At 57.3% G+C, this 24,581-nt stretch overlaps 2 protein-coding genes across 5 annotated transcripts in view; one reads left to right on the top strand and one right to left on the bottom strand.

Moving 5' to 3' along the window:
• The window catches only part of ASB2 (ankyrin repeat and SOCS box containing 2), a 40,386-nt gene extending 32,568 nt beyond the window's left edge, over positions 1-7,818 (top strand). Inside the window, exons 8-10 of the mRNA XM_032345124.1 lie at positions 4,310-4,874; positions 5,653-5,806; positions 7,118-7,818. Of these exons, the coding sequence (XP_032201015.1) occupies positions 4,310-4,874; positions 5,653-5,806; positions 7,118-7,254 (856 nt within the window). The 3' untranslated portion in view covers positions 7,255-7,818. The remainder of the gene's footprint in view (positions 1-4,309; positions 4,875-5,652; positions 5,807-7,117) is intronic.
• Positions 7,819-11,799: 3,981 nt separating this feature from the next.
• On the bottom strand, positions 11,800-19,331 carry FAM181A (family with sequence similarity 181 member A). 4 transcript variants are annotated; one of them, XM_032345123.1, is made up of 2 exons: positions 19,227-19,331; positions 11,800-13,175 (listed from the first exon to the last, which is right to left on the bottom strand). In XM_032345123.1, exon 2 carries the CDS (start codon positions 13,086-13,088, stop codon positions 12,210-12,212), a length of 879 nt encoding a protein of 292 aa, XP_032201014.1. In that variant the 5' UTR covers positions 13,089-13,175; positions 19,227-19,331; the 3' UTR covers positions 11,800-12,209. The 4 variants fall into 4 exon arrangements, with proteins under 4 accessions (XP_032201014.1, XP_032201012.1, XP_032201013.1 ...); XM_032345121.1 differs by having other exon boundaries at positions 19,208-19,269; XM_032345122.1 differs by lacking the exon at positions 19,227-19,331 and adding an exon at positions 14,370-14,601.
• Positions 19,332-24,581: the final 5,250 nt, after the last annotated feature.

The raw sequence follows: 24,581 nt of genomic DNA, 5'->3' as shown, positions 1-24,581 counted from the left end.
TCTGTAAAATGGGGGACAGTTACACCTGCTTTATGGCGTTGTTGTTAGGACTAATAAGGTAGATAGACACCACCTTATTATTTGTGGATTCAAAGAGAGAACCCCTGTCACACAGCGTGCTTCGCACATAGTAAGTGCTCATTAAACACCAGCATCATCTACATCTACCAGCTACAGAACGGAAGTAAAGCACGCCACGGAGTGCGGGGCACGAGTACCCCGCAGGTCGGCATTCACACTCTCCTAGGTGGGAAGAGCATGTTCCGTCATTTTTCAGTTCAGCGGGTAGAAGGAAGAAAGCACCAAGCCAGGCAGTGGCGACAGGCGACATGGATGCTTTCTCTTCAGCCCCAGAAAGAACCAGCCTCAGTCAACAAACAAGGTTTATCTCAGATGTGACCCAGAGGGACAGACCCGAAGAATGAAGGAGACAGCACTTGGAAGTCTCCAGGCCCCCTGGCTCTCCACACCTCCCAGCACGGCGCTGTCTCTCCGGGCTATTTGTTAAATGACACATCCCGGAACCACTAAACCAGAACATCCAGAACGTTCTGGGGGAGGACATCTAAGCCTCTACTTTTGAAAATCTCCCGAGCCAACCAGATATGGCCCATCACACCCTTGGAAGAATCACTGATCTAATACCAGGCCTGATTTTGCAGAGAGAAATGGGAAGCAGCTTGCCACAGAGTGGCTGAGCTGGCTGGCACTGTCTCTTGGCATCCTTCCGTCAGCCCCGGATGCCTCAAATGGACCCCGATGTTGGCAGTCTGACCCCAGCTGGAGGGGCAGTGGAAGAACTGGCTGTGCCTAAGGATGACCAGGGAGCAAGGCCAGTCCCCTCTGGAACCATCTATGTGAACAGCTTGTGTTCTCCCAAATCTGCTTTGGGCTCATGACTCTCAAAGCGATTTCCCTGGTCCTCCCCCCTCCCCCATTCCCAGGCCCCGTTTCCCTCTGCTCTCCAAGACTGAGAGGGCCCAGGCCACTCTTGAGGGCTGCCCAACAAAGGATTAAAGCCGGGTTCCCAGCAGCTTCTGCCACCTGGCAGGGCCCATGGCCAGGCAAGCCCTGGGCCCCTCACTCCCCGGGCATGGGGCATTAATGGCCCTCTCCACGCCGATCTCCCACAGGCTGCTGGGGGATTTGATGGGACTTCCTATAGGCATTCCACGCATGGCCACCAACCAAAACTCCAGGCACATCTACCCAGCATGGAAAGCAGCACTCTGTGTTCGCCAGAGGGTGCCATCTCTACATTACCTTTAACCAGAGGGTGTGACATTCGGGCATGGCTGAGAAAGGAGCCCACAGGACAAAGCACGCTTTACCTCGTCTTCACTTCCAGTTTAGCAAAGACACCTGATGAGATTAAAACTCAACACCGAACGTGGACTTGTAAAGAGATGGTTGGTGTTGCATTAGACCAGATGGCTCACGAATCCCTTAACCTGAGTTTAGGAGAGCACCAAGACCGGGGTTCTCAGCCTTGGCTACACGCTGGCTCTGGAGGGCTCAAAAGTCCCGGATGTCCAGACCTCACTCGTCCTCAGAGATTCTGATGGAAGCAGTCTGGGCTGGGCCAGGGGACTTAGGGGTTTCTAGAAGGTGCCCAGATGATTTCACCATTTGAGCCTGTAAAGAATCAGGATCTTAGGGTCTATTTTGTGGCTGACACATAACAAAGACTGGCCTTTAGGGCCTCATATCCAATGCCCTCGCTTTTAACTATCCTTTCTCTTTTACTTCTAATTTACATTACCTTTGCAACCCCCTTCTCCCTTGTTTGGGGAGGGCCTCTCTGGACCAGCCCTGAGCTGGGTCTGCTGTGGGGCTTGGGGTGGTAGGTGTGACCCTAGCGCTGGGGAAGGGAGAAGGGGAGCAGGGAACCTGGTCTCCCAAACACCAAAGGTTCTACTGGGCAGTGGGCACCTTTGTTCCTCTTCATGAGGTACACTTTGAGCCCTGTGGGTCCAAGACCTGCCTGTGGGAGGAGGAGGAAGGCTCCAGCCCTTCTCATGGGGTCCTGAGTGGGGCAGCACGGAAAGGCCTAGCCCTGGGCCTTGCAGACGCCTACAGCCTGCTCTGGCTTTGCCATCCGCCTCCAATCCGACCTCAGTCTCTTCTCCACCCCGTGCCCAGGCCTCAGTTTCATGTCCCATAAAATGGGAGGGCTGTCCCACAGGGCGCATTGACTTTCAGATTGGCAGAGGCCACAGAGGCACACAAATGAGATGATTTTCCCGCGTTAGTAACAGGACGATTCCCGGATTCCCGGATCGTAGGCGGCTTCCAGCCATGTTCTCACATTCCGGCCACTTTCCCCTGGTTGGGCAGCGGGTCGCTAGAGGCCAGCTGTGACCTGCCAGGGCTACCACCCCCATCTGGCCGGCAGCCCCTGGGCAATCGCTCTTGCTGTTTCTTCCCGAGCTCAGGCCTGCCACGGCTGTTAGGGAGCATTTGTTGGCGATGGCTGTGGTCCAGGGCGAGGCCACAGCCCTGCCTTTGACCAGCACCTCTACGGAGTAAGGTCAGGCCTCCTATGCCTACACAAATAGAAATTAGGAGGCAATTAGCCCCCCTGGGTGTGTGAATTTCCTTTTGAGGTTTCAGAGGCAGATTTTAGGCAAACAGAGCGTCACTAACAATAATAAGACTTTCCACTGAGATCCTAGCAGGAGGCCACTGGCATGAGATTTCCAGGAAGCCATGAAGCCAGCATGCCAGAGGGGCATGGGAACAGGCCTGGTGGCACCTGTTTGCCCCACCGTGGCCACCTCCTTGGAGCCTACATGAGGCCGCGAGGTCACCCACCCGCAAGGACTGGAAGGATTAGGGTCTGGAATCATGTTGGTGGCAGGAGCTCCTTCTTGCTCGTGGGAGGGGTCTAGGAGAAGAGCAAAGACAAGGGGTCAAGAGCCCCTGGAAATGAGCCCCCCAAATTGCTTACGACCTTTGATGAGTTGCTGCCTCTCTCTGAGTCAGGTCTGTTAAAAGGAAGGCCACAGAGCTACTCCAGCTACCCCACAGGGCTGCAGTGAAGGTAAAATGGGGTTGTCATGCAAAACCCTGCCTGCTACGCAAGACACAGGGCAATGACCAAGAGCGTGGCCTGGGCCATCAGTCTCCCGAGGTTCAAACCCTGGCCCCATCACTTACCGCCTGTGTGTCCTCGCGCAAGTTGCATACCGTCTCTGGACTTCATGTTTTCTCATCTGGAAAAGCGGACAGTACAAGTCCTAGGGCTACTGGGAGGATATAATAGATGGATGTAGATTAAGTCCTGAGAGCAGTGCCTGATTCAGCAGGAGAGACCAGATCCAGGGTTCCCAGGACCTCCAGCCTCTGCAGAGGCTGATCAACCCTCTCCAGGCCTCAGGCAAGGCAGAGGGCCTGGGAGAGGCTCGAGTCAGCCTTCAGAAAAAGAGGCAGTGAGACTCACAGGAGAGGCAGGGGGACTCGTGGTCACCAAGGGCTGACAAGGGCCTAGAGCAGGAGTGGCGGGGGCCGGATACCTTCCTCCCCTCCTATCCCCCAGGACTTGGCTTCTCCATAGAGATGTAAAACAGCTCAGTTCTGGGGCAGGATCAGGGCAGTATCAGGTTTGCCTCTCCTGATACACGGCCTAGACAAGTCCCTCCACCTCTCTGAGCCTTGATCTTTCTCATCTGCAAAATGGGGATGGCAAGACATAACTTGATGGCTTGTTGAAAAGGTTAAACCAAAATGTGTTTGTAAATCCTTTAGATGTCTCCTGGCATATCCTGAGCTCTCAGATACAACTTTCACTGCCCCCCCCAACCCCCACCTCACCTAGGCAGGGCAAGTGCCAAACTTCTGGCTCTAAACATCAGCCGGGTTCCACTGCCTCCTGAGTTAGGTTTGGGGGCTTTCCAGTCAATTCCCTCAGATCACTGAGCTGGGAATGGGGAACACTCCTTAGCCTGATATAAGTCTGCAAGGATGTCTTGAAACCACAGTCCTGTCGGGCTGAGGTTTTGAGGAATTAGGACTTGGATGGCCACGGGTTCTGGGTCTGAAGCCCAGCTCCATCCCTTACTCACTGTGTAACTTTGGAAAGGTGGTTGAAGCTCTCCGAGCCTCAGTTTTCCTGATCTGTAAAATGGGGGATAGCAGCGACCCATCCTCCCCAAAGGGGTCATGGTGAGCAGGCTGGCTCCCCCGCGACCCCTGCTGGTGGGCCCGTGCCACCCCATACGGCAGTCCTGAGCGGCCGGGGCCCGGGGCCCTCAGCGCCCTCTGCCGGCGGGGCCGCCCCCTGACCCTCGCTTGCCTGCCCCGCCCGCAGGATCGTGCAGATGCTGCTGCCGGTGACCAGCCGCACGCGCGTGCGCCGTAGCGGCATCAGCCCGCTGCACCTGGCCGCGGAGCGCAACCACGACGGGGTGCTCGAGGCGCTGCTGGGCGCGCGCTTCGACGTGAACGCGCCGCTGGCGCCCGAGCGCGCGCGCCTCTACGAGGACCGCCGCAGCTCCGCGCTCTACTTCGCGGTGGTCAACAACAACGTGTACGCCACCGAGCTGCTGCTGCTGGCCGGCGCCGACCCCAACAGCGACCTCATCAGCCCCCTGCTCGTGGCCATCCGCCAGGGCTGCCTGCGCACCATGCAGCTGCTGCTGGACCACGGCGCCAACATCAACGCCTACATCGCCACGCACCCCACCGCCTTCCCCGCCACCATCATGTTCGCCATGAAGTACCTGTCGCTGCTCAAGTTCCTCATGGACCTCGGCTGCGACGGCGAGCCCTGCTTCTCGTGCCAGTATGGCAACGGCCCGCACCCGCCCGCCCCGTCGCGCTCCAGCCGGTTCAGCTACACGTCCGCCAGCGACAAGGAGCCCGCCGTGGTCCAGGTGGGCGGGGGCGCGCCTGGCGGGCGCACGGGTGTGGACGGGTGGTGGATGCCCGCCGCTTCCCGGGCGGCCCAGTGGCATCGTAGGGGGCGCACTCTGGAAGCAGGGGAAGTCCGCGGCGAGCCTGCCTTAGAGGCTGCAGAACTCGGTTCACAGGAACCGTTACGTCTTTTTTTTTTTTTTTTTTTTTTTTTTTTTTTGCTCCTCGTTCTTGGGGAGTGTAAGGAACGACAAGGGAGCAGGGGGTTGCTGGGGAGTGTGTAAAACCGAGGGGTCCGTCGCTGGCAGCAAACCTGGAATATGATGTCGCATGATCAGGATGGGAGGGATGGGAAGCTAAGGTAAGATGCAGGGCAGGGTGGCCCAGAGGCGGGACCTGACCGCGGTTTGGGCTTTACAAGTGACAACTCTAATGACTAATGGGAATCATTTACGGCCACCTGCTGTGTGCCAAGAAGTTTTTATTCATATATTACCTTAATTCTCATTAAAAAAAAAAACAACCCTCCAGTTGTCATATTCCCATTTTCTAGATCAGGAAGTTGAGGCTTAGAGAGGTGATGGCCAGGCTGCCCCCCCCCCACACTTTGGGGAGCAAAGGCTGTGTTGATGAGGGGGGAGGGGATCTGTTGAAATAGATCATGCCACGAGTGCGCCCAGGGTCCATCCTTCGATCCCTGCCCTGCCCTCCCCAGCCGTGGCTTCCCTGACAAACATTCTCGCCGATGCACCGCCTCTGGTCTTGGGAGCCTGAGCCCCAGTGCGTGATCTCTTTCAGTTCTGTGAGATCCTGTCTGCCCCAGAGGTGAGCCGCTGGGCAGGGCCCATCATCGACATCCTCCTGGATTACGTAGGCAACGTGCAGCTCTGCTCACGGCTGAAGGAACACATCGAGAGCTTCGAGGACTGGGCCGTCATCAAGGAGAAGGCAGGTAGGGGCTGTCGCAGCGGCTACTGGCCGGCCACCCTGTCTGATTCAGGCCCAGGACTCAGGGCATGGGACTGCTACTAACATTTGATGAGCACCTACTGGGGGCAGAGCTCTGTGCCACATGTCGCATTCGGTGTCTCTGTGACTCTCTCCTATAAAGGAAAAGATGGACCCTCTGAGAGGTGATGTCACCTAAGCCAAGGTCTCATGGCTAGTTAGTGGCGGAGCAGGGATTCAGACCTAGGTTTGGCCCCTGAGTCTCTTCACCAAATCTTTCCAGGATGTTTTAACTGGTTCCAGCTTGCTGAGGGTTATGGGGACTTTTGGAGTATGTTGCCCATGTTTGTGGGTGACTGAGAGGTAGTGTGGCGGGGTAGAGGAGAGATGGTGGTCTTGGACAGTTGAAACTGCAAAGTGCGTACAAAGCACCTGGGCATTTTGTTAAAAATACAGACTCTTGACTCGGCAGGCGTGGGGCAGGGCCTGAGAGGGCATTTCAGCATGCTCCCAGATACTGCCCTGCTGCTGGCCCGCAGACCACACACTGGGAGCGGCACTGGTCGGGGAAGCCGGCCTCTGGAGCCAGGGGCTTGCCGGGTGACCATTCACGGGATGGCTAAGGCTGTGTTGGGGGTCCGGGCTGTGTATATAGAGGAAGGAGCACAGGGCGAGAGGGATGGCAGCTCCGGTTCCAGGTGCGGTCCTTGCTACGTCCTTACCTGTGAAGTGGGTTTATACCTGCCTCATATACTTCCTTGGGCTACACAGATCAACGAGGAGCAACAAGAGGGAAGCTCCTTTGCCAGATTTTTGAGTCGGCAGGAGCTGGGGTTATAGAGCACTGCCTCTGGTTTTTAAATATGCTACATGCTCAGCGTGGAGCCCAGCGTGGATCTTGAACTCACGATCCTGAGATCGAGACCTGAGCTGAGATCAAGGGTCAGCCACATGGAGTGCCTGGGTGGCTCAGTCATTAAGCATCTGCCTTCGGCTCAGGTCCTGATCTCGGGGTCCTGGGATCGGGTTCTGAATTGGGCTCCCTGCTCCACAGGGAGCTTCTTCTTTTCCCTCTGACTCTTCTGCTATCCTCTGCTCATGTTGCCCCCCCGCCCCCGATAAATAAATAAATAATCTTTGTGGGGATCGGGGGGAAAGTCACACACTTAACCCCTTGAGCCACCGAGGTTCCCTTCTAGCACCTGCCTCTTCTCAGGTCACATTGACCTGGTGTCTCCTACCTGCCAGCGGTCACAGATGGAAATTCCTTGTGGGCTGCTGACATCAGCATTTCTCTTTTCTCGCCTCGGCCCAGAGCTTCCCAGACCCCTGGCTCACCTGTGCCGGCTGCGCGTGCGGAAGGCGGTGGGGAAACACCGGATAAAGCTGCTGGATGACCTGCCGCTCCCCGGCCGCCTGATCAGGTACCTGAAGTATGAGATCACCCAGTAGCCGAGGCCGTGGACTGTTTCACTAAAGCCTCAGGGCGGCGGCGGCCCCGGATCCTGGCGGAAGGGACCCGGCAATGGACCGAGGCTGTGGGCGGTCTCCCGGCCGGCTGGGACCACTTCTGTGACCTCGCCAGGTCTCTGGGCCAGAGCTTTGCCCGGACCAGAGAACAGAATGTGTCAAGTAGGAGAAAAACCGTCTTCATTTTCAAAAACTGCTGAGTAGACCCTGGACCCTCTGGGCCATTGGGAATGGCGGAACCTCCATTCCTGGGGCTGGGGGGTGTGGCAGGGCGGCAGGGCAGAACTTGGGGTGAGGGCAGCCTGGCCCCAACCCTGGGCTGTGGCTGGAGCACTTTCACGGATGAGTCTGCCTTTCCAAGACAACCTCGCCGCGGGGCTGTCTCTGTCCCCTCCCCACTGTGCTCCACCGAACTCTCCACTTGACTTCTGAGCTTTCTTCCTGGAGCTGTGGTCTGGTGGGGGGTGGGTGGGGGCCCACCTTCAGTACAATAAATGTTGCACAGATGACACCCAGCCCAGCGAAGTCCCTCTCATCAGACCCCCGCCGCAACCCCAGGGCCTGGGGTCCTCAGCGCTGCTCCCTACAGGAGTGGGAGTAGGGGAGGCGTGAGGACAGGGCGCACAGACCCCTAGATGCGCTCTCCCTTTGGTCTTCTGGAGGCCAGAGCGGAGCTGGTGGCCCAAGGAGAGGGGCGGCTTCCTGTCCCGTGAGCCCAGCGGTAGGGGTTGGTTTCATACTCCTGCTTCAGTCACCATGGAAACGGGAGCTTCGTCACAAACAGGACTTGGTGTCTACAAGTCTTGTGACACCTGGGATTGCCTCGCACACACTTGTTTCCTGGCACTCCGTCTTCACGTCCTGCCTGCCCCTGTTTTTCTATAGAAGTTGAGATACTTGGGATGAGAAGACATGTGAATGCTGGCCACGTGAGCCACGGCACTGGAGCAGTGGCCGCCGTCATGGGGCCATGAAACCCTGCCCCTCTGCTGCCTTCCTGGGCCCCTGTGTGGCTCTGGGGGGTGCCCATTCATTTTCTGGAGCCGCCAGCCTGTGTTCAGGCAGGCGTGGTCATAGCACCTTCTTGGGCTCTAAGGCTCTGGCACTGAAACCGGCTTGCCCTGTTTCCACGAAGCTGCAGGCACCCACCAACATTCCCTGCTGGATGACCTGCCGCGTGATGAAAGCCACAGGAGTCAAGGCCAGTCTGTGGGGACACCAGAGCAGGTGACCTCGTGGGGAGCCCGCACCTGCCCCACCCAGATTCTGGAAGTGCAGTCAGGGTGTCACTTCTGGGCATGGCAAAGTGAGAAGCTGGCCGTTGGGGGAGCACAGCGAGAGGTCCAGCTCAGCCCTTGGCTTGTTCCTCTGGGACGTCGTGGTCCCCGGCGTCCTTGCCAACTCCTCCATACTGGTTCTTCACAGACCCAGTAAGACCCGGTGTCTTTCCAAAGAGGAAAAGTCTGCCAAGCAGCATTTTCCAGCCACAGACCAGAGGGGACCCAGCTGCGTCTCACCCATTCCTTCCTGGTCTTGATAGGGAAACAGGACCAAAGAGGAAAGGGGACTTGCCCAGGCACACACAGCAAGTCCCTGAGGTTTTAACCCAACAGAGTCATGCAGGCTTGTTCCAAGGGATCCTAAGGAAATCCCCACAGAAACCCTCATCCTCTCATACTGGAGATGTTCCACTCAGGGGTCCAGGGGCAGTGGCCAGAGAGGACTCAGTGCATTGACCGAAAACTGCCTTTGCCCTTTGGGCAGTCAGAGGGAAAGACTTTAATCCTGGCTGGGGGCTCGGCAGTCCCTAATGAGTCAGAGCAGAAAGATGTGTGGGTTCATTGGGCTGGGGCTGGGTATCAGGCAAACTCCTGCATCTCTCAGGTGCCCTGTACACCCTGAGTCCTAACAGGCAGTGACTGCAGGCACCAGGCCAGGTGGGGGCTCTTATCCGAGGGCGTGTCTCCCAGAGGAGGGGAGGTTGAGAAGTTAGGAGAGGCAGGAGCACTCGGCCTCTGGAGTCAGCGCGGGCACCACCGACTGTGGGATGCCGGGTACCTGGGGCTGGGAGGCACCGGTGCCACACTGCGTCCTCAAAATACTGATGCTCGTCCACACTGGGCCACAGGCACTGGTCAGGGCCCCTCCTACCCAAGCGTCTTTCCCTACGTGGGCCTTCTCAGGTCCTGGGGGTGGGGGACCCCCACTTCTTCCCAACCCAGAAGCTGCACGGTTAATGGTTAATGCCTGGCCAGCGGGAGGGGGGCAGATGCCGCTTCCAGGGGTGTGTTCTGATTGGTCAGTGCTCAGGCTGGGCTGCTGGTGACATTTCTTGACCACCACTGCTCCCCAGAGGACTTTAGAGCCAGGACCTTCTGTAGAAAACCCCTCCCCACCCCCAGACTTTGGCCTCAGAGATGTCTCAACAGCATCACCAAACATTCAAAATCCTGAAAGTGCTTCTGTTTCATGGGCAAGACCACGTGCGAGCTAGTGCTGGAGATCAGAGGCTAGGAGGTGAGATCCTGTGTTTCTCTCTGGGCCAGCCCCACTCATGACTTACTTGTTGGTCAGGGGGTCACCTGCTGCTACTGCGACTACTTTCCCCCCCACCCTCCTTAAACCACAGCTTTCTTAGAGGTGTTTTTCCCCAACTTGCTTCTGCCCGGGGAGTCACGGTGTCCTGGGCTTCTGTCCAGCCGCTTCCTAGCAAATGTTTCTGCTTCCAGAAGAAGCCTCCTTGTGTTTGAATTCATGCATTAGGTGTCCCCCCTGGGAAAGGAGCCCAAGAGGGGCTATGGGTCCCCTGGCATGGTGCGCTGGGGCAGCACTTGGAGAAAACATGCCCCGGGAGCTCTCCCCCAGGGAGCCAGGTGGCCAAGATGACCTAGGGAGGTGACTTTAGGTTGGAGCACTCTCCTTCGAGTGCGGAGCACTCTCCTTCGAGTGCGTCGCACTCAGTGCGGGGCGCTCATATCATCCTCACAACAACCTGTGAAGTTCTATTTTCAACCACATTCTTCTGATGAAGACATTTTGGCACAGAGAGGTTAAGTAACTTGCCCAAGGTCACACAGCTGGTAGGTGGCAAAGCCTGGATTGGGGCTTTTAACATCCCTCTGTACAGCACAGAGGGGCTGAGCCTCGTTGGAATGGATCTGGAAGGGCCTTCCTGATGTGCAGGAGGAGAGAAGGCACATGCAGAGCAGACGAGAGCAGCTTGACGTGAGGGTCAGTCCTCAGGCCCTATTCTGGGTGCTACCTAATTACTCCAAACAACCCTGCCGGTGTTACATGGCTTCCGGGGCTCTCAAGTCCCCCCAAAACCGGAAGATATAAACTGCAGAAATACACCGGCTTCCCAGTGAGCAAGCTGCCCTCCCATGGAGATGCCCCACTCCACAGGAACCCTAGAGGAAAAGCAGGCAGGAAGGAGAAGAACCCTTAACAAGGACTAATCCTGGAGCTTTGGGTTAGGAAGGATTCTGAGGGCATACCTGGCCCCAAAGGAGATAGCCTCTGACTAGTAGAAGAACTAGCGGGCGCCTCTGTTTGCCGTTGCTGGCCTTGTCCCCTGTTTCACGGAGGGGGAACCAAGGCACAGAGGGAGATTAATTTTCCAACATAGTGCTGCTAATAAGAGCACCATAGCCACCAGCCGGGGCTGGCCCTGCACCGGTTGCAGCTTTGAGAACCGAGTTCTGACGGAATGAGCAGCTTGGCGCCCCCTGCAGGTCAGTGCGCTCTCAGCCACGGAGCCACATCTGCGCACAGTAGGGCAAATCCCCGGTCATGGCGGTGCATGTCTCTCCCATGGCTGGGCCGGTTGGGCAGGATGAGGGCAAACCCTAGGGCCACCCCGTGCCACCAGCACCCCCCTCTGGGCATTGTGGCAGACAGACGCCCACATCATTCCATCAATGGGACCCCTGATGTGTGCCAGGCACTGTACCAGGCCCAGGAATCAGGCCATCAGCAGGTCACCCAGGAATCGGAGTTAGCCAGATCCCCACCCCCCCGCTTGTCCACAAGGAACCAAGATCCAGTTTGTCCTGATTTTTCCTCTGACCAGGCTCAGGAGGGACTGCCTTGGCCCAGCCTCTGCTCTGAGGAAGGCACAGCAGAGGGGGACCATCCTTGCCCTGCCCCTCGAGCTGCAGGTGGGACAAGGACGCTTCAGGAGGAAGGGTCAAGCCCCATATCCCATTGCAGAACCGGGACGGGTGCACCCTGGTACTGGCCTCCCTGTTCTCCAGAGCATTTTAGACTGTCTGGAGAGCCAGGCCTCCCCCGCACTCTGCTCCTGGATGCGAGCAAGCAGAGCATCTCTCCCCGGGCGCTCCTCCCTGCCCCTCCCTCCTTTGCATTGAGCTGCTGGCCCACAGTGTCCATCGTCAGATGTCACAGAGTTCTCTGGGCCACTCCTGGCCTCCCCCACAGCCTCTGTGCGCTGCCCTCTGCCAGGACCCTGCCAGCATTTCATAGCCTGAGGACCATTCAACTCCATGACATCCAAGATGTGGAAACTGCAAAAGAAATGTCTTTATTCTTTTAACCTTCTTAATATTTACAAAAACCAAAACGAACAGAACTGAGATTGGCTTACACGGTGGGCAGCACGTGAACAGAGTGGCAGGAAAGCCAGGGCAGAGCCCCACCACCCAAGACCAGCCCAAGGACAGTGCGATGATCGGTCGGTCTCTGGTCTGGCTGGAGAGGGGCTGGCTGAGCCCAGCCCCCCGGCTCCCAAGGCTGCAGGAGCTGACTTGGAGACTGCCTGCGAGGCCCCTGCCCCAAACCCATCCTCCCCCTCTCCTGGACAGACACAAAGAGAAGGCTCCCACTGCCCAGCTCACTCTGCACAAGAAGTGCTCTTGGGAGGGGCCCCCAACATCTCTGCCGGCCAGAGCGGGGGAGCCAAGGCCCTCCCAGCCCCGCTAGAGGTAGCCAAAAACATTGAAGATGGGCGGGGGCACCGCCGGCTTGGTAGGGATGGGCTTCAGAACCACGGGTCTGTACACTTTCTGCCCCGGCCCGTCCACATCCTTGCCGAAGTGGGCCGGCTCCCCAGGAGACGCTGGGCTTTTCCTCCACAGGCCCAGGTTGGGGACGGGGTTCTGAGGCAAGGCCCCCGGGGGGCCGGCGTAGATGGGCTGTCCATGGTACTGGAAGGGACAGTAGCCCCAGGCATTGACACGGCCCACCAAGGAGACCCCAGACATCTTGAGCGGCTCCTTGCCAGCCGGTGCCCTTGGGGACGCAGGCACGGGGGCCATCTCAGGATCCCAGGGCTCCAAGCCTTTGCAGTGTTTCTTACCCTCATAGGGAGATCCCTCCCTGGGGCCCAGCTCCCCCTCCAGCCCCAGGGAGTAGCTGTGGGCGGGCCGAGGCTCTTCCCAGAAGGAAGCGGGCAGCTGTCTTTTCCTCATGGGCACCTGGCCAGGCCTGGCCGCTTCTGGATTCTGCCTCTGTAGGCTCTGCTCCTTAGAGAGACATTCCTCCCTGTAGGGGTTCCCCAGAGCCTTCTCCTTGCAGCCCCCCACCACGCCGGGACTGGAACCATGGCCGGGATCAAGGAGCAGCCTCCCAGGCCGGTCCTCGGGTCCCCTTTTCAGGTGAGGCTCGGTGCCTCTGCCGGGGAGGCCCCGAGGAAGCCGGGAATACTTCTGGGAGAAGCGTTTGAGCTGCTTCTGCAGGTACTTGCGATGGTCCACGGAGCGGCGGCAGGGCGCCGACTTGTCCAGGGCCGCCTTGATGTCGCTGGACGCCAGGTTCACAAAGTTCAGGAGCATCTTCACGTCACTGTCGGATGCCATCACCAGGGGGCCACGGCATGGGGCTGTCCATGAAGAGCGTGGGCTCTGCTGGTGGCCGGCAGCTCCAGGGACAGGCACAGAGCTGACCTAGGGTGCAGGGGACACGCCGGTTGTTGGCAGTCTCTCCAAGCCCCCGAGCCCAGCCCTCCCCAAAGGCCCCAGGACCCCTCCAAGGGAAACAAAGTCCTGGGTCCGTGGGCCACCCATTCAGGCCGCTGAGGGTTTCCTCTTGTGTCGGTGAGGGCACAGGCGAACAGGCAGTCTGCCCGAGTCTGTGGCCCTCTGCTTGCCGCTGAGGCTCAGAGAGGTTGGGCGACTCGCCCAAGGGGACCCAGCTACAGGTGGCATTGCTGGGGACCGAGAGCGAGTCTCCACGGGCCCAGCCCACCGCGTCTCCCACACACCACGCTGCCAACGTGTACAAACTTGCCAGCAAGGTTTTTATTTTCTGAGCTCAGGCAACTGCTCCACTTCCAAGCAAGGCCAAGCCCCCTCTCTCCCTGGTGGTGCCCTCCTCCTCCCGCCCCCGCCCCCCGCCCGGCTCGCACCAGCCCCCCTCACGGGGTCCTCACGCTCCACCCACAGCGCTCACGCAGGACCCCTGTCTGGCACTCGAGCCTCGGCCTGCCTGGCGGGCTGATCTCAGACTGCAGGCAGCAGGACGCCCCCGTAGAAGCATCTGCAGCAATTTCATGCCTCCTGGGCCACCACCCGAGGCACCTCGCCCCTCCCCCAGACCCCGTCCAGCCCCACGCCCCCACCCGGTCGGCTGGAGCCGCCGGAGGAGCCTCCACACTGACCAAGGGTGCGGGCCGGCCCCGGGCCCCCGCCGCTGCCACCGCCGCCGACGTGGCCTGGCAGGTTCCCCGCCGCAGACCTGGGCCAGGCCCGGCGTGGCCGGCGAGCTCCGTGCGTCCGGCTGGAAACAGTCGTGCAGCCCTCGAGTGGGCTGGGTGGAGGACGAGTCCCCGGAGCTGGGGGGCCCCTCAGGCCAATCAGGAGCGCCTCTCCAGATACAAAGCATCCCAATCAGGCGGCAGCGCCCCGTTCCCACATTCTTTGCCGTCACAAATTGTCACCATGGGGACCATCACAAAAAAGACAGCTCCCAAATGCAATCATTTCCCGGTAAATTTCTACCCTTCAGCCCCTCCTCCCCTTGACCTCGGTTCCCTGGTTTCTTGAGGGGGCAGAGTGTGTGTGTGTGTGTGTGTGTGTGTGTGTGTTTAAAAAGTCCAGGATCGAGGAGGGGCTGGACCCAGAAGAGATGGGCTTACATACCTCCCCCAAAGTCTCCAGGCCTCCAGCCTCCAGCTGCCATGCTCCAGTGCGGACAGACAATCCGACGGGGTAAGCCGGGGCGGGCTGCTTCCCCCTCTGTCCTTGAGTGTTGAGTGTCTCTCCCTCTCTCTCCTCCTCTCTCTCTCCCTCTCTGCCCCTCTCTCTGTCTCTGTCTGTCTCTCCCTCTTCCCAGCCCCTGCTCCCCCCGCCCCGAGGCACCAAGCCCGGGCCAGCCTGGGAGGGCCAGCAGCGCACTTAGTGCCGGGAAAGGTAGCCGGGGAAGGACTCTGTAACGAGGTGCCGGGATATCCATGGGAAGGGAGCCGGAGCTCTCAGGAATCTTGTCTTTATGTTTGCTTCCTCAATTGAGCTGCACAAAGCCTGAATTGCCCATTCAGCGCGGCCGGACAAAAGGCTGGCGTTGCACGGCCCCCTCGCATTTGTAGTCAAACAGTTAGGGACTTAAATCGAGTCGTCATGATGGAGAAAGAGGTGGACAAAGCCCATAGAATTGCCATCAGCAAACATTTTCCTGTGTCATATTAGCCAGTCTCCATGGCTCCCCCTGGCCTGGGGACAATGGCACAAGTTTGCACACTTGGCTACTGTCACCGTGCCAACGCCCGCGGGGTTGCAAGCGGGCCGCTCGGAGCAAGGGAGCCCTGAGCCGGCCGCTGGCCCTGCCCACTGACTGGCGGAGGGAAGGTGAGGCCGCGGTGCAGGGAGGGTGCCTGGGAATGCTGCTGGGCACCGCCTCCGCGGTGGCGCGCACCTCCTGCCTTTCTCCCCCCATGCTCTGCTCAGCCTCTGCTTTCCGGTCCTCTCCTTTCTCTTCCATTCCTACTGCCCCCACTTGCTCTGCCACCTTCTCCTGACCACCGGTGGCCTATACCCAACCACACCTTTGCATGACAATCTGAAATGCCAAGGACTCCTCTCCAGGTCCCCCCTCCTGTAAGGGAGCAGTGGGGGGGGGCGGGGCGCGCCGGGGACTCACCCAGGAGGATGGTCCCACCCCCTCCTGCCGGCCAATAGCGGCAACTGCTGCTGGCACACCTCGGCCTGGCTTCAAGCCACCTCCCTCTCTGACCTGAGGGTCCCTACAGGCAGGGCAAGGGTTTGGAGGACAGGGCCCTGCGCCCACCAGCTGTTAACTCAGTTGCAGCACTTAGGATCCAGTGCGATATTCTCCACTGAGGGAGCTAGGGGAGCGTGGCTGACACGGAGGTGTCCTCAGGCTGGAGCACCCTGGAGCGTCCCAGGCCCTGGAGAGTGACCCCCGTCTGCTGAGCAGTGGGACCCCTAAATCACGGTTGTTGTCAGCCCCTGAGATCTGGGGGTTTTCCCTGCGGTGGGACCTAGCCAAGCTGACCGGGAGGGTTGGGAAACATCCTTTTTGCTTCAAACCAGCCTTTACACAAGGCTGTGACCCGAGGTCACCGGCTTGGGCTCCCTGCTGCTTATTGCCTGGGGGCCTGGGGGCACAGCTTGGCCAGGGTTCGAATCCCTCCATAACCCAGCGCTGGCCCACTCAACCCTATTCTGCATCATTCTCTGCTGGGGCACCGGCCTCATCCCCGCCCATTTCCATCTCAGTCTCCTGCATGCTCTGTGTCTGCTCACGTGCTGTGGCCACAGGGCCTTGCTTGCTGCTGACATCATTCCCTCACGGCTCAGACAATGGCAAAGGTTGGTGAGCTCCGTGCGCTCCAAGTCCATATTGTAAAAAAATCATTCCATAGCTCTTAATATGGGCTGTTCTTCTCGGATGTTCTTCCCATGTATTAAGGAAGGAAGGAAGGAAGAAGGGAGGGTAGGAAGCCCTTAAGTCTCATACATGCCATGAGCTGCAACCATGGATCACACGAGGAAGATCCACCTGACCCCATGACAGCTCAGTACGGGGACTGTGGCTGCCACTTACGCACGAGGAGTGTGAGGTTGAACTGCTTTCCCAAGGCCTCACAGCCCGGAAGTGGCAACACTGAACTTGAAGCCAGGCCAGTCTGCATGCAAAGCCTGGGTTGGTCCCACCGTGCGTTGCTTCCCTGAGCGCCGACCCAGCACTAGACCCTGATGAAGGACTCTTGGGCTTGAAAGCATCAGAAACCAGATTTCATATGTCAGTCCTTCATGTCTTCCGTCCATCTGTCAGAATGAGACTCTTCGGGTGTATGGAAGCTGCAGCTCGGGGACATCAGTCAAGGTGACAGGCAACAGCCGTGAAGAACTGTGGCCTGAGACAGATCCATGGCCCCACCTGGCCAGGGACCTGGCCACACCCAAGCTCTGGGTGCCTGCCACCCAGGCTGCGGAAGGCTCCTCTGGGTTTTTCTGTCCATAGGTCTTACTGGCAGGTGGGAGACATCCATAATACCAACTCTGCCTTATTCTAGAAAGACTTCCTTTCACAGTGCTTCTCCCATGTGGTCCTCATCTGGACAGGGAGAGACTGTTTTCCTTGTGTACATTTGGTGACACACCCAGAGATAAGCTACCCAGCTCAAGACTGACTTAGTCAACCCTGTCCTCTCGGCATTCTTCAAGGCCCAGCTTGATGCTGGAGGCCCAGCTTCCTCCAGGAAGCCTTCCATCAACTCCCAGCATTACCAATGACACCCTCTCCCATCCCTATGTGCATAGATTCAAAATGAATTCTAACCTCCTTGGTTTAACACGGAAACCCTTAGTAATCTGACCATCAAACAGAGCCTGGCACAGAGTATTTTCTCACTAAAGGTTTCATGAGTTAAATATTTTGCCCATTCCACTGAATAGAATTTATCCTGCAGACTGGAAACACAGCTTCCTGCAACTGTTTGTTTGCTGTTTGTCCCACCTCCACCTGGGTGAGCTCCACGAGAGCAGGGCACAACAGCTGATTCATCTCTGTATGTCCATGGACTAGAATGGCCGCGGCACAGATCAGGACTCATTCAAAGACACTTGTGATCGCTGTGGTTGAACTTGACCACGAATCCTCTGTGTTCCTTCGGAACTGTGGGTGACTTGAAAGCAGGAAGACTCAGTTCACCACCGCATCTCCCTGCACCAGAGAGGGACTCCCAAGTATCTGTTAAAGTCAAGTGAGGGGTGCTGGCTGAACTTGAAAGTCCTTCCTGATCCTCTACTGTCACAGGTACCGGTCTCTGACCTCCCGGCTGTGCGGACCCGTCCTCAAAATTATTTACATGATGCAGGGTCAGGGACCCCCAGCTTCGAGCAACTCCATTCAGCACCTATCGCGTGCTTGGGGACCAGAGGGCGCGGCTTGCTCCTGTCCCCGATGAAGCTCCCTGGAGGGGAGATTGACTCTGTTGTGACAACACAACAGCCATCTTCCATCTCCGCATCACTGAGAGGCACACCCTAACTTTCCCTGGTTTCTCAAACAGCTGGGAACCACCATCCAGAATGTCTGGATGTCATTTGACATAACCCACTTCTAGAATTTAGCCAACACAGCTGCAGATCGTAAGTGAAAGAGAGAGGGGACAGTTGGCAATGACACACACTTAACCTGGAGGGGACCCGGGCTGTCATCAGAGGCAGTGGGCTCTCAAGCTGCGTTTACGCAGAGGAACCCAATACCTAGAACAGCGACGCGGATGGGCTAGTTCAGATCTATTTCACACACAGGAATGCATACTTCTGCTTATTTTGCAAACAGTGGCTTCCAATGAGAAGGAGGTTTGAATGACCAATGACTTAAATCAGGGGTCGTGGCTTATGGGTCTGGCATCCACCATCTTTGGCTTTGGTTGCAGAACCCATAGACATCTTGACTTAGATAAGCAGCTGGAATGGAAACTTGTTCGGTCTACCCTGCGATCTCAGGATCGTCATCCAGCGAAAACCGTTCACCCAGGAAACATCACCTAGTCCCCCGAGGCGTCATTAACCTGTTAACTGCCCAGGTTTACCAGTCGCTAGCCTTGTGTGTTAGCCTGTGAACTAGAACTCATTTGAGTATGTGTTCATTAGTACAGTGTTTAGAATATGGTATTTTAAGTTGCCAAAAATAACTTTGAAAGGAAACTTTACTTATCCACACCTCGGTAGAAGAGCTCGGTTCCAGAAGATGGGCCATCTTCTCATTTTGGCAGCAGAGTCAACAAGCCCCAGAGACCCAGACATGCCCCTCCCGACCCCGCAGAGTTAGGTCTGATCCCCTCAACCCAGGAAACATACAAATGCCACCTCAGAGGCCCAGCGGTGGGGCCAGCGCCTCCTGGATGTGTGACAGACATCACAAGGTGATTTATGTAACCCCCTTACATAACGGGAGCATTTCTATCAAAGAGTGGCCAGAGGGAAGCTGTCAACTGTAATCAGAACAGACAGGCTTTCTACTGTCTCAGAATGGAAGGCATCAGGTTGAAATAAGCCCCTTTGGGGCTTCCTGGCCAGGGGCTTGCTGCCCTGGCGACCACCCCTCACTGCCCAGGCTGAGCACCAGCCCGGCGGGACCCTCAGGGCAGCCGGAGACCTCAGGATGCTCCTGAAGAAGTCACAGCTCAGTCGTCAGTCCCTGCAGCCCAACCACAGTGACAAGTGTCAGTGTGACTATCTTGAAGGCTTGCTGGCAGAGTGGACCGTGAGGATTAAGAGAGAGCGTCTGTGACAAAGACTAGTACAGTGCCTGGCTCAGAGTTGATGCCCTGCCCCCAGCTCGTCCCCTCTGCGCTGGGGCCAGGGCCGCCCAGGGCAGCCCAGCCTGGGTGCGTCTCACCCATAAAGAGGGGCTGATATGACAGGAATGACGTCGCAGTGGTGCCTCTGTGTCCCTGTTGGGCGACCCCCAGGGACCACCACCCTCTCCCACTGATCCCCACTACCGTGCCATGCGTCCATCACCTGGACTGTATCTCCGGGAGCCTCTCTGGTGTGTCTCTTCACCCCACCCAGGGCACAGGCGGAATGAAAAGTCCGTTTAATCTCAACTGCCAACTCGGATTTGATTGGTGATGACTGGCAGGTGCCTGGTGGGAAGATTCCGAGCCTCCCCCCTCCCACCCACCCTGACGGGACTCAACAGTTGGAATGCCCTGATCAGCTAGTCATGTCTTCAGTGGACACGAACATAGATGGAGATGGGCTGGGGGCCTGCACCCAGTTCCCAATCACAGGCTGCAAAGCCAGGGCTGCAAAGTTTGGCATTCTGGAATTTTAATCAAGGGAACAGAGTCAGTCCTAGAAGAGGACGTGACTCCTCCAAGTCCTCCAGGGCTCCTATTTCCTGGACCAGAGATCCCGGACTCAGTTCAATGAACCAAGACCAGAGAATGGAGAATTTTGGAGAATGGAGGCAGTAAGAAGTTTAGGACAACCGGGGGGAGACATCGCCATGGGGAGGGGCCAGGTAAAGTTAGGAAGAAAGGCTGAATACCCTTTGGATTTTTGCATGCAGGAGGCACATAATAAATGCTGTTGAACAGAGGAATGAACCAAACACAACAAAGAACAAAATGACTGGCTGGTTTCTGGACCACCATGGGGGCTCCTATAGCCAGTCACACAGCGTCCTGGGGACAGCAGATGCTTCTCGGCCCTCCTGGCCACTGCTGTCCCTTAGCTACTCTGCATACATGGCATGCCGGACTGTCAGGGAAGAGAGGAGTCCTCGACTCCCCGAGCCTGGATTTCATAAGAGAAAGGTGATGGGGCAGGGTCCCCTCGAATATCATGATATGCCTAGCGCTTTAGATCTGCTATCTCATTTCCCCATTGGTAATAAATCAATGACTGAATACATAAAACTTTTTTGGGGGGGGTGTCATCCTTCTCCTTTGACGGATTAAGAAACTGAGGCCAGGGGAGGTAGAAAAGCTCTCCCTTGACCACTGAGCGAGGTGGTAAGGACCAGGGGTTTGGATTCAGTCTGTGCCTGCACCACAGCACCCCTCAGAGAAGGCAGGGGACACATGGTCTCTTCTGGTGTGTCCCCTCTACCCAATCCCTGGGTCACCTGTCCCAGTTCAGTAGGATACGGGAGGCTCCCTTTTATCATCTACTTTTTATTTCCTGACCTCTGATCACAACTGTGGTCTGTAGCCCAAATCCAGTCCAAAACACACATTTTAAGAATTCTCTGAATAAAGTCTTGCCGAGGGAGAGGGACGTTTGTACAATCAGCAGCTCCAGGCTCCCCCACATGGTCCTGCTCAGGTAAGAAGAGTTACCACAGTGAAGTCAGGAGCCCCCTCCACCTAAGTGGAGAGACTGAGCTCCACGGGCCAGGGTCATCAAGCATCACCCCCGTGGATGGCCTTGCAGTGCTTGGCACATGGTATGTACTCCTTGGAGCACACATGGACCCTGGAAGCAGAGGTAATGAATATATCTTAAGAGTCAGACCACAGCATTCTGGTCCTGCCTCTGTTACTCTGGGCAAATAATTTCACCTCTCTGGACCTCGTTTTTCTCATCTGTAAGATGGGGGCAATTCTACTTCCTCTGCCGGCTTGCTGAGACCGTGGAGAAAGACTTGGGTCTGACCAGACTGTAAGAAGTACCAAGGGGTGTTGGAGGGGGAGAGAGAAACACCCGTTGTGCCCAAGGGCTTGACCACATGTAGTTCCAAGTTCAAAGACGTCTGTCTGTGAGGGGCTGGCAATGATCATCCCCATCAGACTCTGAATGAGGACCAGTGGTTCTGGATGATAAAGGGGATGGAAAGAGGGTCCCAGTTCCACAGGCTAATGGATGAGGGGTGTGACTCTAGCTCTGCTGAGATGAAGCGAGAGGACTCTAGGGAGGGACAGTGTAGGTGGGGGAGGGAGGGAAGAAGCTTCAGACGTGGGCTTTCGGGCAGGTCCCCGTTCATCCTGTCCAGAGCAGGAAGCCAGGCAGTGGTTGTGGGCTCAGCATGCGTCCAGTGAAGGCTGGAGTTGGGTCCTTGGCCACAGCTCCGGGATCGGGGATCGGGGGGCCTTTCTCTCCTCTCCTGCACCCGCTGCCCAGAAAACCCCATGGATCGCATGAACTTCTAGTCCATCATGATCATTCCCAGTTTTAATCTCCAGCCCAGACCTCTCCCCTCAACTCCAGGGTCCTACCCAGCAGCTCCCTTGCCATTTTGCTAAGGACCTTCAAGATTCTCCAGCTTTCCATGTCCCAAACTGAGCTCTGGGATTTCTCCCCAAGTCTGCTCTTCCCACGGCTTTTCCATCTCAAGTCATGGCGGCTCTATCCTTCCTGGCGCTCAGGCCAGGCCTCAGAGTCATCCCGGACCCCGCTCTCATCCTCCGGACTCTGCCTGCAAACGACCTCCAGAATCCGACCACTTCTCCCCAGCTCCCCTGCTCTACCCTGGGCCCATCACCCACCATATCTCACCTTACTTGCATGGTTTCAGGGCCTCCTAACTGGGCTCTTTGTCCCCCTTCCCACACACAGAAAAGTTTTGCCAATATTTGCCCTAGATATTTGTGCTGAATATAACGTTGAGAAGGGAGGAAGCAGGCTCCCTGCTGAGCTGAGAGCCTGATGCGGGGCTCGATCCCAGGACCCTGGGATCATGACCTGAACCAAAGGCAGAGGCTTTAACCCACTGAGCCACCCAGGCGCCCCAAGCATCCAACTCTTGATTTCAGCTCAGGTCATGATCTCAGGGTTGTGAGATCAAGCCCTGCAGCAGGCTCCATGCTCCGTGCAGAGTCTGCTGGAGACTCTCACTCTCTCCCTCTGCCCCTCCCCCTGCTGGCACACTCCTGCTCTCTCTCTAAAATAAATAAATAGAATCTTTAAGAATAAATAAATAAATAAATATTAATGAATAAAACCCACGAGGATCCAAGTGAACATCGGAGTATCACTATTTCCCCCTCCCCCTTCAATTCTTCAAATCATCATCTCCCTTGGATGGAACATCCAAAATCTGGTCCAAAAGAAAAAAAGAGTACAAAACTTCAAGAGGGGGCAGGCTTCTAACTCCCAGGGAGAGTATCCTGAGTATCCTGGAGGAGGGTAGGAAAGCATCTGACATAGCCTCATCCTCCCCTCCCCACTCCCACCAGGCCCTACCCCAGCCAGCTCCTAGGAGCTCCTGCCCAACACCCCACGTGGAGTGCTGCTGCTCTCTGAGACCAGTAAGTAGTGGCCAGGGCCTTATATGCTGCAGAGAGACACACAGCAGCGCCAGGCTCTTCTCCAAATCCTCCAACTGTCCCATGGGGCTCCTCTGAATGACCCTGTTTCACAGAGGAGGAAACTGAGTCACACGATGATTTGCCCAGGTTCACTCGGCTAGGAACCGGCACACCTGAGATCTGAACCCAGGGCTGTCTGAGTTGGGAGTCTCCTTACCTCTTCTCATTGCTTTCTTCCTGAGGACTAGTCCTACAGAGATGTGCCAGCCCAAGGAACAAGGGACAGAGTCATATATGGCTTCTCAGACATGCCCAAATCATCCCACAAGGGCCCCATCACCTCAGCCAGACCGAGAGGTAGATATATCAGGTAAACTGAGGCAGCATGCGGCCCTGGATAAGAGCTGAGCCCTGGGGCCAGCCTCCTGCTCCTGCTTCGGCAGTTGGCCCAGAGAACATTGTTGTGATGGCTAATTGAGTGGTGGCCTAATTGTTTCCCCTGCAAAGGCTACATTTTGTGTATGGGGTCACTCTCGGCCTGGATGCCCAGTCAGCTGACTCTTTCCTTCCAGTCTTGGCCGTCTGCAGGGACCTTAATGGCTCGCTTAGTGAATGAGAATCTCTTCTCTCCAGCAGGCCCCCTGAACCACAGCAGAGGTCAGGGGGATCTTGGAGACCCTGAGAAACAACAGGGAGTCGGAGGAGGGGACACACTTTGGGGTTACAGACCTGGCTTCAGATCCCACTGCTGATGCTTACCAGCTGAGTGAGCAAGGACAGGTTGCTTACCCTCTCTGGGCTTCCGTTTCCTCCCGTGTCAGGCAGCACCCACCTGCCAAATCCTTAGAGGAGGTCGAGGTAGCACACGGGAAGGTAGCACACGGGAGTACTTCCTGCTCCCCAGCTCACACACTCACCTGTGGTCAGCATTTCCATTTGTGGGCGCCATTCATTTCATTGATTCCCTTATTCTCAAATGAAGAAACTGAGGTTGAGGTTGCCCAAGCAACCTGGTGAGTTAGTGGTCCAGTCAGAACAAAAATCCTGACCCGGAGACCACGGGTCCCACCTTTTCTTTTCACACGCACCCTTGGCTGGGAGGAAAAGGCAGAATTGTCCTCTGAGCACTCAGCCTTGGCCCCAAATGGCCACCAGAGGGCGCCCTGGGAGTGGCTCAGGGTCTCCTCTGTTGCCCAGGGAAGGAGCCCTTCAGTCTGTCCGCCTCAACCCTCCGGATGTCCCAGGGCTGCAGCCTGTGCTCCCGCCCCCACAAGAACCTCCCTCCCCGGCCCAGCACCTTGAAGGGGTTCCAGAGCCCCTGCTCCTTCTCCTCCCGTCTCCGCTCTCCATGACCCATCTCAGAATTATCTGTCCTCCTTTTCCGGAGTAGATGTGTCAAGCGGGTGGTTCACACTGGGTTTCGGGATCTCCCCATACTCGCATCCATCCGTCCACAAGTACCTGCTCTGCACCTGCCACGTGGGAGGAGGGCAGCGGGGACCCATCGCACGCAAACCCTGACTCACGGAGGGCGCCGTCCAGGGGGAGAAGGCGTTACTAGGTTGGCATGTTAGCGGGGAAGCAAGCAGAAGGGCTGAGGGCAGGAGCCCCAGAGCTGCCTTCCAGAGGGTGTCGGCCCTGAGTTGAGGCCTCAGGGAAGCAAAGGAGCTGGCCAAAGAAAGCCGACAGTTCCAAAGAAGGGCTCCCTCCCCCAGTGCTGGACACAGTCTCCGCATCTATAAAATGGGAAGAACCCTTGCTCTTTCGTTCCCTCGTGGAATGCAAGGAGAAACAAGTGGGTACAAATGGAAACAGGCAGGGGACTGGGACACCACGTGTGCACGGGGGCTGTGTGTCTCCGCACGGGCTTTCTCATCTCATCCCGGCCATGCTTGGCCTGGGGCTCCTGCTCCCCCGCAGGCACCCTCCCTCACCCGGCCAGCTTGCGGGCGCCCCTGCAAGACCACTCAGGCGCCTGGGTCGCTAATGAGAGTCCCCAGGGGCGCTTGCGCTGCTGACCCCGCCGTGGCCACCTTCCCCTCATCCTTACCTTATTTTGCCTTCATGGCAAGGTCCTGGTGTCAGGCCCATCAGGATCACAGCCAGAGGGCAGGAAGGCAAG

The sequence above is a fragment of the Mustela erminea genome, chromosome 5 (genome assembly GCF_009829155.1).
Source record: "Mustela erminea isolate mMusErm1 chromosome 5, mMusErm1.Pri, whole genome shotgun sequence".
In the NCBI taxonomy this organism is placed as follows: Eukaryota; Metazoa; Chordata; class Mammalia; order Carnivora; family Mustelidae; genus Mustela; species Mustela erminea.
This window is presented reverse-complemented; position numbering and strand designations above follow the sequence as displayed.